At 42.3% G+C, this 12,701-nt stretch overlaps 1 protein-coding gene across 7 annotated transcripts in view; it reads right to left on the bottom strand.

Annotated features, from left to right (window-relative positions):
* Fnbp4 (formin binding protein 4) overlaps window positions 1–12,701 on the bottom strand; it is a 30,812-nt gene that overhangs the window by 1,206 nt on the left and 16,905 nt on the right. Inside the window, exons 12-18 of one of the 7 annotated variants that reach the window (XR_013050583.1) lie at window positions 12,287–12,388; window positions 11,533–11,717; window positions 5,076–5,163; window positions 3,674–3,990; window positions 3,408–3,552; window positions 2,040–2,416; window positions 4–161 (exon numbers count right to left, since the gene is read on the bottom strand). Coding sequence is in view for 1 of the 7 variants with exons in the window: in XM_006984388.4 (XP_006984450.2) it covers window positions 4–161; window positions 2,040–2,416; window positions 3,408–3,552; window positions 3,674–3,990; window positions 11,533–11,717 (1,182 nt within the window). In the remaining 6 variants the exon portion in view is untranslated. Of the gene's footprint in view, window positions 1–3; window positions 162–2,039; window positions 2,417–3,407; window positions 3,553–3,673; window positions 3,991–5,075; window positions 5,164–11,532; window positions 12,389–12,701 lie in introns of those variants that run through there. The other 6 variants (XR_013050582.1, XR_013050581.1, XR_013050579.1 and 3 more) reach the window with 6 other exon arrangements.

Below are 12,701 nucleotides of genomic sequence, written 5' to 3'. Positions count from 1 at the left end.
TACCTGACAAGCTGCTGCTGCTTCCACTCCTCGATCCGCCTCTGTGCTGTGGACTCCCGGTCCTCCTCGCTGGAACTCGAATTGTCCTCCTCGTCTAACTCCCGCTGGATGCTCTGCCACTTCTTAACCAAAGAGGGCATTTTGGTTTTACTTTTCTTTGCCTAAAACAAAGTTACAGATCAGAAGAATGTAATACAAAAATAAGGAAAGATAGATCTTTACACTGGAGATCAAGATCTTTCTTTCCCTGAAACCCAGGAAGAAATGCCATGTTGGCTGCATCCAGAAACTCCAAGGCTGCCATGTACCATGGAAGTGGCAGAAAAACTGGCAAGTGGTGTGTGTGTGTGTGTGTGCAGAGAGCGTGGAGCGCTGACTCCGGGCATGACGTGGCTGGAACTCTACTGACCTCACAAGATGAGGCCTATCAACAAGAGCCTCTCAGGAAGAAGGCAGGGGCTTATGGGGCCCCACCCTTCCTAGGATTTATACACAGTTAATGGTTGACCGAGGAGGGAGAGACGGGTTTTTGGTGGCAGAGGCACCGGTAAAGTGCTCATGCACCTGTACACCATAAAGTTCACTGGGTCATTATAAAGAATAATGATAAAGCCAGGTGTGGTGGTGCATGCCTTTAGTCCCAGCACTCAAGAGGCAGAAGCAGGAGGACCTCTGAGTGTGAGGCTAATCCAGTACAAAGTGAAATCCAGGGCTACTCAGAGAAACCCTGTCTTGAAAACAAAAAAAGACATGCAAGCAGAACGCAGGTGTGTGTGTGTGTGTGTGTGTGTGTGTGTGTGTGTGTGTGTGTGTGTGTTAAACAAAAAGAATGTAGACGAGTTGGTGCTGTGGGATGGTCTGTATGTCAAATTGCTCTGATTGGTCAACAAATAAAACACTGGTTGGCCAGTGGCCAGGCAGGAAGTAGGTGGGACAAGGAGAGAGGAGAATTCTGGGAAGTGGAAGGCTGACGCAGAGAGACACTGCAGCCACCGCCAGGACAAGCAGCATGTGAAGACGCTGGTAAGCCACCAGCCACGTGGCAAGGTATAGATGTATAGAAATGGGTTAATTTAAGATAAAAGAACAGTTAACAAAAAGCCTGCCACAGCCATACAGTTTGTAAGCAATATAAGTCTTTGTGTTTACTTGGTTGGGTCTGAGCGGCTGTGGGACTGGCGGATGACAAAGATTTGTCCTGACTGTGGGCAAGGCAGGAAAACTCTAGCTACAAGTTGGGAGGGGGAATACAAAAAAAGTAATAGGTATGTGTGAATATGCTCAAAATACATTATGTATTAATACAGGTATAAACATTTCTTAATGGGGGCTAAAGAGATGGCTCAGTAGTTAAGAGCACTTGCTGTTCTTTGGAAAGGAACTAGGTTCAGTTGCTAGCACTCATATCAGGGGCTCATAACCACCCGTTACTCCAGTTCCAGGGACTCGGATGCTCTCTCTAGCCTCTGTAGGTGCCTGTGTATACACAGGCACACACATATATATACACATACACATAAACAGAAGGAAACAGATGAATCATTTTTAAAGACAAGATTAAAAATGGTTACTTGGGGAAGGGAAATAGAGGGACATCTCTGTAGTTAACAGCACTGGTTGCTCTTCCAAAGGACCTGGGTTTGATTCTTAGCACCCAAAAATGGTGAGTTGCAACCACCTGTAATGCCAGTTCTGGGGATGAGATACCCTCCTTCTGGCCTCCGTGAGCACCAAACACACAGGTGATACACAGATATACATGTAGGCAAAATACACACATAAAAATAAATTTTTTGGCAGGGGGTTGAGACAGAGTTTCACTATGTAGCTCGCTCTGTCCTGGAACTCACTGTGTAGACCAGACTAGCCTGGAACTCACAGAGATCTGTCTACTTTTGCCTTCCAAGTGCTGGGGTTAAAGCTGTGTGTCACCATTGCCCGGCAATAAATCTTTATTAATTTATTTATCCTTTAAAAATAAAATGGTTAATTTTGCTATGTGACTATCATCACCCTTAAAAAAGACGATGACGACTCACTTTATCTTTCTTTCCTTTCCTCGTCTTCTCAGGCGGTGGCACTTTGGGAGCTGGTGGTGGCGGTGGCGGTGTAGGTGTAGGTGCAGGTGGTGGGGGTGGAGGCGGCGGTGGGTCCACGACGGCGGCGGGTGCTGCTGGCGTTCCTCGAGCCTGAACTGGCTGCAATGATGGAGCCGTCACTCCCATGGGGACAGGACATTCAGCATAACTCAGAATTGCGGGCGCTGCTGCCAGGCCAAGGTAATTTGCCTGCAGACTCATCCCTCTGGCCTGATGGCCCAAGCCCGCTGCCGCCGCTGCTGCCGCATGGCTGACTGCTGCTGCTTGCTGTGCCATCCCGCTGACAGCCTGGTGTGCAACCCCCATGGCCTGGTGACCTGACGCAGGAGACATAAAGCAACACTATAAAGGACACTGTGACAAGACAGGAGAGGAAACTAGGGGGTCAATCACCACAGGATCTCAATGTACTTCTGTGAAAACTGTGCCCTAGCTGCTACTAGCAAATATTAAATTTTGTAGTTGGGGAGGGTAGGCCACGCCTTTAATCCCAGTACTTGGGAGGCAAAAGCACGCAGATCTCCGAGTTTGAGGCCAGCCAGGGATAGAGAGAAATTCTGTCTCAAAAAACAAAAAAAAAATTAAATAAAAATTTGAACATCTACAGATTAAGGTACTTCAATGTAAAAAGAATTGGTATATGTAAATGTACAGAAAACCCCAAATAGTGGAGCATGCCTCTCATGCCAGTACCTAGGAGGATCTACAAAATTAGTCAGTTCCAGGCCATCTAGACCTACTGAGACCCTGTCTTTCTTTCTTTTTTTTTTTTTTTTTTTTTTTTTTTTTTTTTTGGTTTTTTTCGAGACAGGGTTTCTCTGTGTAGCTTTGCGCCTTTCCTGGAGCTCACTTGGTAGCCCAGGCTGGCCTCTAACTCTCAGAGATCCACCTGGCTCTGCCTCCCGAGTGCTGGGATTAAAGGCATGCGCCACCACTGCCCGGCTGACCCTGTCTTAAAAAAGCAAAATCATAGTTGGGCAATGGCAGTGCACGCCTGTAATCCCAGGATTCTGGAAGCAGAGGCAGGTGGAACTCTGAGTTTGAGTCCAGTCTGGTCTATACAGAGTGAATTCCAGGACAGCCAGGGCTACAGAGAAACCCTGATCTTGAAAAACCAAACCAAACCAAGCAGTAAGCTAAAACAGAAAAGACTCCTGTAGGATAAGGACAAATGTTTAAGGGTAGTCTTGAGTAACTAGGAGAAAGAACTCTAAGTAGTATTTTCAATCAAAAGCTTTCTACTACCTACAGCATCTACTGCTGGAAACATGCTCAATGAGAAGAAACTCCTTTAATTATGATGCTTACCTGCAGCTACTGCTGACTGGCTGTAGAGAACAGGAGAACTACCAATAGTAGCTGATCTCTGGACCACTGCAGTACTCATTTCTGCCGCCTTTCTCTTGACTGCTTTAGTGGATGGAGGACTAGAGGTGGTAGAATCAACTGAACTCTGAAACACAAACACTCCGGTTAGCAATTACAGACCTAAAAAAAACCCCAGTCTTCTAAAGTAAAGCATGTCAGTCATGTCCAGTGCCCACTACCATCCAGAAAGCCACAGACATCATTACCTGGCTCGTTACAGCCGTGGTCTGTGTTGAAGGTTTCAAAGGAGTGTCCTCCTCTGTTCCTGGGGCAGGAGGCTCCTCACTTCCTTCATCCTCCATTTCTACCTCCTGAATCTCACCATCTTCTAAAGGAGGAGGTGGAGGAGGAGGTGGAGGAGGAGGAGGAGGAGATTCTGGGGGTGGAGGTGGGGGTGGTGGCATTTCCAGAGGTAATGGTGGTTGAAGCACAGGTACATTTGACTGAAGGAGGGTCCAGAATGGAGTGAGTGGCATGAGTGATGGAGAAACTTGACCAGAAAATGATTCTTTACAAAGAGAACCTGGAAAACAGACAGTAGTCAGGGAAAAATCAAGACAAATCCTTCACAGCTAATACTCATGTTAATGTTGACTAGATCAGCAGAATAGACATCAGTATCAACCTAGGACAAATGTGCACAGTAGTTTCAAACAGCAGGAACTAGTTGGCTCTCCATAATTAAAATTTGACTCATGGCTAGCCACTAATGTCACTGAAACACCCAGCAGTTCAACTTAGAAATCATTTCTATGGAAAGGTTAATTTATGATGCTGAGAGAACTTTCCCTAGCTGTATTATACTAGCCTTATTCTTTATATTCAGATTTGTAGATAAAACAATGAGCAATTCTGTCCTTCAAATCTGTAATCTGGAAATTGACCTAATTTTTAAGTGTGTGTGCTTAGGTATGTGTCTGTGTGTGCAGGACCCTTGAAGACCAAGGGAACTGAATCATTGGATCCTGGGGCTTGAGTTACAGGCAGGTATGAGCTACCCAACATGGGTGCTGAGAACCAAACTCAGGTCCTCTCTCAAAGCAGTATGTGCTCTTAACAGCTTCAGGTCCCTAGAATTTTTTTTTTTTTTCATTTATTTCAACATACGAGAAGGCAGCAATTCTCTGGGGTCTTTGTTTCAAAAGTGAAATAACTGAATCATGTATATCTGTAATGCTGATTCCATTTTATTACGACTGCTATTTTTTTTCAGTGAACTGGTTAAGTGGGGGATGCCACAGTGAAAATCCATTGAAAACAAAAACAACAATCTATTTTGATTAACCTGGATTACTAGGTTTTAAAAATGGATTTGCGAGATGCCTCTCATTCCTTTATATGTGTAAATTACATTTGCTTAATCATAGCAACAAAGAGGGAAGGTAATAGTTCTTTGTGTGATGAGTGAAGAGAAATTTAGGACAAATGCCAAGGCAAATGATAATTGAGATTTTCAAAAAAGGTGTTCAGAGATGCAGAGGTTTTGAAACTGCTGTTGCTTTAGCTTGAGTTAAATTTTCTCAAACTTCACAAACACTGACTGAGCACTGCTGTTTCCCCACGGGGTAAAGCTTTCTAAGGATAGAGAAAACAGGAGGATGTACTTACTTGTAGCCTTCCCCATCCCTCTTTATCGTCAATAGGGATGGTTCACAATATATGAGACTATGGATTTTCTCCCTAAAAATCATAGCATCTAGGAGTAGAAGAAACATGAGAAATCATCTAGTTCAACTTCCTCATTTTGGAGGTAATGAAACCCAGGTAGGAATGGATTATCTCAGGATGATAGAACTGTCAGGGGCCAGGCCATAGCTAGGAGACCAGGTCTGATGCCTAGCCTAGAGCTGTCTATTTAACTAAGAATCCTTGGTGGAATAAGAGTTTAAGACCTTTAGGAATCTAAAGTTTCACTTCTGATGGAGTAAATATCCAGATGCAGCCACCTATCAAAACTGGGTTAAATAAGGGCTCCATTATGAAAGACTCAAGGTTAGGGAGAAGGCTATTTATTTATACTTGACACCTGACGAGGTAAAGCCCAAACAAGCAACAGACACCTGGCTTTTAGATGCCTTTGCTGAGGGAACACATAGGTAATATATTGTATAAAGAATATTAAGATGATTCACACCATTTTTATATAGACATTCCTCATTGTTAAAGAAAAAGACACCAGAAAAAGATTTATCAGAAAATATGAATGCAGTTTTTCAGCTAAAGAACTCAAATGACTCATTAACTTTTTTTTTGTATTGGCATCAAGTAATATGAATTTAGTTATATACCAACCTTCAGACAAAAAATTTGACCAAAGAGTATGTATATAGCTACAAAGTCTGTTTTTTTTTTTTTTTTGGATTTTTGAGATAGGGTTTCTGTGTAGCTTTGCACCTTTCCTGGAACTCGCTTTGGAGACCAGGCTGGCTTCGAACTCACAGAGATCCTCCTGGCTCTGCCTCCCAAGTGCTGGGATTAAAGGCATGTGCCACCACCGCCCGGCCTCAAAGTCTGTCTTATAAAACAGTACATCAAGATTTCATCAGAACACCAAAGGTAAAATAAAACAATAAACAGCAAAGATTATTAACTTAAGAATTAAACATTCTTGTACTAAATTAGCTATAATACAAAGTGAATGGACTATGTCAGCTTTTATGACATTAACATGCTACTAATCAGACAGATGCAAAGGACCACCCCAGGCCAGGGTTAATAATGTAATCTGTGACCCGCAAAAGCAATCAATTATCTAAACTTTGTGTAAGTGTTATTCAACTAAACTCCATTCGATGGAGAACTAGGGGTGTTGCTCAGTTGAGGTATGCTTCCTAGAATGCACAGAGCCCCAAGTTCCATCCCACTGAATAAAACCAGGCATGGTAACATACACCTAGGATTCCAGTCCAGTATTTAAGAGGTGGGATAGGAAGACCGTGACTTCAAAGTCATCCTTAGCTACACAGCAAGTTCCAGGCCAGCCTGGGATACATTAGATCCTGTTTCAAACAAACAAACAAACAAACAAACAAACAAACAAGAACAAAGACAAGACAAACCAAACAGGAACACACACGCTAAGCTTGATAAATTAGCATCAAGTAAGAAATAGCATGCTTGAATCCCAAGCCCTAACTTCACCCAAACATAGAAACTGTGTCTCAAACACGGATCGTCCTTTCTTTAGCTTAAGCACAGAAAAGTTAAAGCTGCTTTAGCTGGCATGGTGGCACAAGCCAGTGATTCTAGCTCCTGGGAAACTGTGTCTGAGCTGGCCTAAAACACACAGAGAGCCCATCTCAAAAAACAAACAAACAAAAGGTCTGAAGAGATGGCTCCTTGCTGTTCTATCCTGAGGACCAGGGGTCAGATGCCAATATCAGGTGGCTCTCAAACCATAACTGCAGTGCCAAGGGATCGAAGGCCTCCTCCTTCTGGCCTCCACAGGCACAAACACATATAAATAATAAAAATACATCGTTTTAAAAAATGTTAAAATCAAAACTTCTAAACAGAAAACCCAGTTTAAGCATCACATGTCTATTACAATCATGCTTCTACTTGTTTATAAATTGAATCCAGTTGGTATTTTTTTTTTAAGATTTAGTTATTTATTATATATACAGTGTTCTGCCTGCATGTATGCCCGCAGGCCAGAAGAGGGCACCAGATCTCATTACAGAGGTTATGAGCCATCATGTGGTTGCTGGGAACTGAACTCAGGACCTCTACAAGAGCTGCTGGTGTACTTAACATCTGAGTCATCTCTCTAGCCCCAGCTGGTATTTTTTATGTTTACATGAACATTTAATTCAGAAAACCAATGGGATGGTTAAAGTAGTTATCAACAGCTTTTGTTAATGTACTAAAATTAGAACTATATTAAGCTTAAAGATAGAATATTGTGAGGGTATCTTTTTTGTTTTTTGAGACAGGGTTTCTCTGTGTAGCTTTGGAGCCTGTTCTAGAAATCACTCTGTAGACCAGACTGGCCTCAAACTCACAATGACTCATATACCTCTGCTTCCTGAGTGCTGGAATTAAAGATGTGTGCCACCATTGCCCAGCTAAGGATACCAATTCTTAATTCAAATCCTTTGCCCCTAGAAATTTCTTCACTATGAAGAAATTCACTCCACCTTCAGTGACATAATGCTTACTATACACTGAAACAATGAGCAAGGACTAAAAATGAAGTAAACCTTAAAACTTATTTGCCTCCTTATGGCATGACTTTTCTGTTTTTATTTTTTGGGTGGTACAAGGAATTAAACCTGGGGGCCTCACAAATGTTAAGCATATGCTATTACTGTGTGAATACCTCCAGATTCTTTTTCTTTTTTAAGAAGTACACTTTATTTAGCGTGCGTGTGTTATTTATCCAGGACAGAGGACACCTCAAAGAGTCAGTTCTCTCCTCCACCATGTGGATTCCGAGGGCTGAACTTGAGTGTCAGGTTTGGCAGCCATCAATCACCTTTACCCACAGAACAATTTGGATGGCACCCTCAGTTTTCTTTTAATAAAAAAAATGGTTTTAAAGATGGGTGTAGTGAGCTGGATAGTGGTTCATACCTTTAATCCCAGCACTCAGAAGACAGAGGCAGATGGATATCTGAGTTTGAGGACAGCCTGCCTGGTCTACAGAGTAATTAGAACAGGAAACAGAACAGAGAAACCCTGTCTTGAAAAAAAGAAAACAAGCAAACAACAGCGAATGACCCCCCACACACACACAAAAATGGCTCAAGGTTTACCTTTTACCAGACAGCACCAACTGTGTTTCTCATCAACAATAAGACAAAATAGCTTAATGCTTGACATTGAAGTGTTTAAAACAAACAAACAAACAACACTTAAGAATTGCTAACTACACAGTATTCAATTTGGGGATGTATAAAAATGAGAAGTTATGGTCAAGAATCCCAGTGTGGTGGTGCACACCTGTAATCTCAGCACCTAAGAGGTGGAGGCAAGAGGGTGTCGAGTTCAAGGTCATACTTTCCTTGTCTGTACAGAGAGTTTGACAACAGTATGGTCTGATTCAAGAAATCTAAAGACAGCAGAGTGGTCCGGAAGGGAGTCATCCACTCACCAAAATCAAGCCTCAGTTCATTATCTACTAAACAAAGAAAAAGCCATAACCTGTTATGAGAAGTACTTGTCACTCACTGCTACTGAAAATAAACTTCTGAAATGTGATAGTGGGAACCCCTTACTCTTGCTATGCTCTAAAATTACCATTGTAATCCGTGGACTTGTATTTTAGTCATCGAATGGTATGTAATGATGTTAGCAGTCATTTGGGATATGAATGGAACAAAGCACTTTTTCTGCACTGGAAATGGGGTGTGTATATTAGAGGGATGGGTTCCACCAGGCTGCCCTCAAATTCCCAATCTTCCTGCCTCAGCCTCTTGATTGAGACAGTCACTGACAACCATGCTGATTAAGCCAATTAAAACTTTTGGGTCCTTTATTAACAGCCAGACCAAGAGTGGGCTTGCACTTCCAGAAAGTCTCTCGGTGCCCAAGCTCAGGGGTACAGCATTCTCAAAGACAGAGCCATAATTACATTAGGGTGCCAGGAGGGCTACATCAGCTGAGGGATTTAGAGTGGCCTTCTAACATCTGCTTTCTTTGCAAGCTTCAGTGGCATCTTCCAGATATTGCATAATGTTTGAACCATGGCCAAGGTCATGGACAGTCCTAGAATCATCAGCAAGGTATTTGATGTGGCTGTTGGGTGTGGAAGGCTGAGAAGTGGCCAAACAGGCACAAAATAATGTTGGGACAGGATAGCATTACCTTAGTCATTTCACTGAAATAAGCCATTATATACTTTGATAGGAAGAAGACAAAGTTGGCTCTTATGCTATCAAAAAGTTTCCTACTTTTTTTATTTTCAAAGGGTTACTTAAAATCACTCCATAGTCTTCTTGCCTTCAAACGTCACTTTAACAGCTAAGAGCCTTTGGTTTTTTTGTTTTGTTTTTTTGAGACAAGGTCTTTGCCACCAATCTCCTGATAGCACCAGTCTACAATCTCAGGAGGCCAAGACAGGAGGATCACATTTTTAAGACCAAAACCTGGGTTACAAAGTGCTATCTGGTCAAAAACAAGCTGGAATATGGCTCGGTAGTAGTAGAAGTTACATGCAAATCCTAGGTTCAATTCCCAGTATCACTAAAAATAGGAAAGAAGCGAGGCAGAGGTGGCACGAGCCTTTAATCCAGCACTGGGGGATGCAGCGGCAGGTGGGTCTCTGAGTTCGAGGCCAGTCTGGTCTACAGAGGGAGTTCCAGGACAGCCAGGACTAAACAGAGAAACTGCCTCGAAAAACAAAACCAAACAAACAAAAAAGGAAAACAGAAAGGCAAGAAGAAAGAGAGGGAGAAGTGGGAAGCAAAGAAGGAAGGAGAGAAAAAACTAAGACTTAGTAAAAAAGGTATCTTCTTTTATGAAGTGGGAAACTATGTGACTCTTCTGAACAGCTAATTAGGTCTCAGGATAGACAAAGGATCTATAAAACCCAATCATTTATTTAAAAAGGGGGGAGGGTGCTAGAGAGATAGCTAAGAGCCCTGGATGTTCTTCCAGATCAGTCCTAGCACCCACACGGGGCAGCTCACAACCCTCTGCAGATTTCAGGGACTCTGACACACTCTTTGGCCTGTGAGGTACAAGGCACACACAAAGTGCCAAGACATAATTTTGGGTTAAACACCTGTACATATGAGATGATTTAAGAAACAAAAAACAAAAAAACCAAACACAAGAACAGGAAATAGCTCAGTCAGTAAAGTGCTTGTGGTGCAAGCATGACAAATTGGTTCAACCCAGCAACCATGTTTTAAAAACAAACAAACAAACCTGGGTGTGCCCGCACACATTTAACCCCAGCCCCTGGGAGGCAGAAGCAGATGGATCTCTCTGAGTCTGAGGACCAGCCAGGACTACATAGTGAGACCCTGTTTTAAAAAAGAGAGAGGAGAGGCAGGTGTGGTGGTGCCTGCTTGGAATCTCAGCAGAGCTGCAGCCGAGAAGGTGGATCCCTGGGACTTAAACTCAACCTCATCCAGGAGTTCCAGGTCTCCGTGAGACATCTTGTCAAAAATAATGTGTATGGCTTCAGAGGAATGAGATGTAAGGTTGGTTTCTGCTTATGAATGCATAGACGAAAAAACAAAAACAAAACAAACCACAGGACACTACAATTCCTCTAGAAGCATCTTTTTATGTTGTTACTGTTTTTGGAAACAGGGTTTCTTTGTGTAGCCCTGCTGTCCTAGAACTCCTTCTGTAAACCAAGCTGGCCTCAAACTCAAAGATTCCTATGCCTCTGTCTCCTGAGGGCTGGGACTAAAGGTGTGCGCCACCACCACCACCACCACCGGCTCTCTAGGAGCATCTTAAATGGGGATTTCACCTATTCCTGATCCTCTTATCTAAAAATATCACTGAAAATTTTCACTGATTGCTAGAAGAGATTCTGTATTTACATCTCTTCTTTCTATTATTTTGATTTGTACTAACAATATATATAAGAGCAGTAAAATTTAGAAACGAGGCCAAAACATCAATAGACGAAATTGTATAAAATGAAGAACAATCCTTGTTTTTACTACACAGATCTAGGCAATCCAACTACCTAGTTCTCTGCATGGCCATTCCTGTTTTTGTAGATCTAAAGTTTTCTCTGTGAAAAGATAGAAGTACAGGTCTCTTTTATTTTTAAATTTAATGTGAATTCTTTTTAATTGATACACAAAATCTGTACTTATTAATAGAGAACACAAAACATGTATTAATATTCATTACATGAAATCTTTTAAGATCAAAAGACAGTAGTTGATATTTTATTTTGATGGCAGATTCTGATACACATTATTTGGCTTTCTGACTAATCAACTTATTCCTTTCATGTAACTTATGCATTCTCTTAGGTTAAGTTGGACTTTGCAACTGTCATATATTACTATGCTATAAATTGTCCTATAATAAAAATACCAATGTCCTTTTCTCTGAAACCATTTTTCAACTAGAACAGAATAGGCTGTCTTACCTGTGGGATTCTCAGAGGACTCTGTCGAGTTTGGATCAGTGCAGGTTTTGTCCTTCACAGTCGGCTTAGGAAGACTCTCATCTCTAACTTCTTGTGCTTGGCTTTCTTCTTCCTCCTCACCATCTGGGAATTCCCACTGAGACTCGCCCGACTGTTCGTTTACATAGAAATAGCGTCTATGATCCCTAAATCACAAGAAAGAAAACACATGTTTTAAAATCTGTTCTCCTACAGAGACACTTCCATTTGGTCCTGTCCCAGGACAGCAAGCAGTCTGCTCTCACAGGGACGAACCTCTTCATACGGACTGCTATTCACAAAGGCAACAAAGAGCTTTGACAATTGAGGATGGAGAACCCAGGAAAATTCAAAGCTATTTGCACTGCCAGCAGCTCTGTGAATACAGCCCTTAGCCCTCTCCAACGGATGAATTAGAAATCATTTCTTTTCTTTTGTTTTTTTGGTTGTTGTTGTTTTTTTTTGCCAATGCATAACCGGGTTCCAAGTTTCATTAATGAAGGGACTCAATTGCCTAGAACACTAATTTCCCTTCCAAAGAAGAGAACATCGAAGTGAAAGGTGACTCTTCCCTCTTGGACCGTGGAATTCATTTCAAATTCTTGATATCAAACACAGTGAAAGCTAAAGAGAGGGAGAGGATCTGGGAGCTGAAAAATAAAAGAGCAAAGATTTCAAATAACGAAAAAAAAAAATCAAGAAAAGCCAAATATAAAAAGAAATGTTTTCATCTGACCTGCTGGCAGAAGATAGTAATCTTGTTCTTCATCACATCTTCAGTCACGAAGTGTTCCTTAACTTCACCGAGGTTACTCAGGAGTAGTGGCTTCCAGAGGTCCTGTAAAGCGCACAGAGCTCTCGCATGCGCTTAACCCCCAAGCCCGCCCTACTCCGTGCAACACTCTGGAGAGGAAAAACCGGCTTTGTCCAATCTTGGGAAAAAATCCGTTACATGGAACACTTTTAAACATTGCTTTGTTTTCTGCATGTGCGGCTGGCCAAACTGCACGCAGTGCTCTGCCTGCCCAGCACCGCTAACGGCAGCTGCTCTCAGTCTCCAGACAGGCTGTCATGGCGTCAAGGCGGTGGTGATCACAAATCATGTCTGAGATGTCAAAGGTCAAAGGTGAAAAGGGGAGAAGAGTGCGTAC

This window comes from Peromyscus maniculatus, chromosome 4, assembly GCF_049852395.1.
Source record: "Peromyscus maniculatus bairdii isolate BWxNUB_F1_BW_parent chromosome 4, HU_Pman_BW_mat_3.1, whole genome shotgun sequence".
In the NCBI taxonomy this organism is placed as follows: Eukaryota; Metazoa; Chordata; class Mammalia; order Rodentia; family Cricetidae; genus Peromyscus; species Peromyscus maniculatus.
Note: the sequence above shows the minus strand (reverse complement) of the source record. Positions and strands in the feature narration are given on the sequence as shown.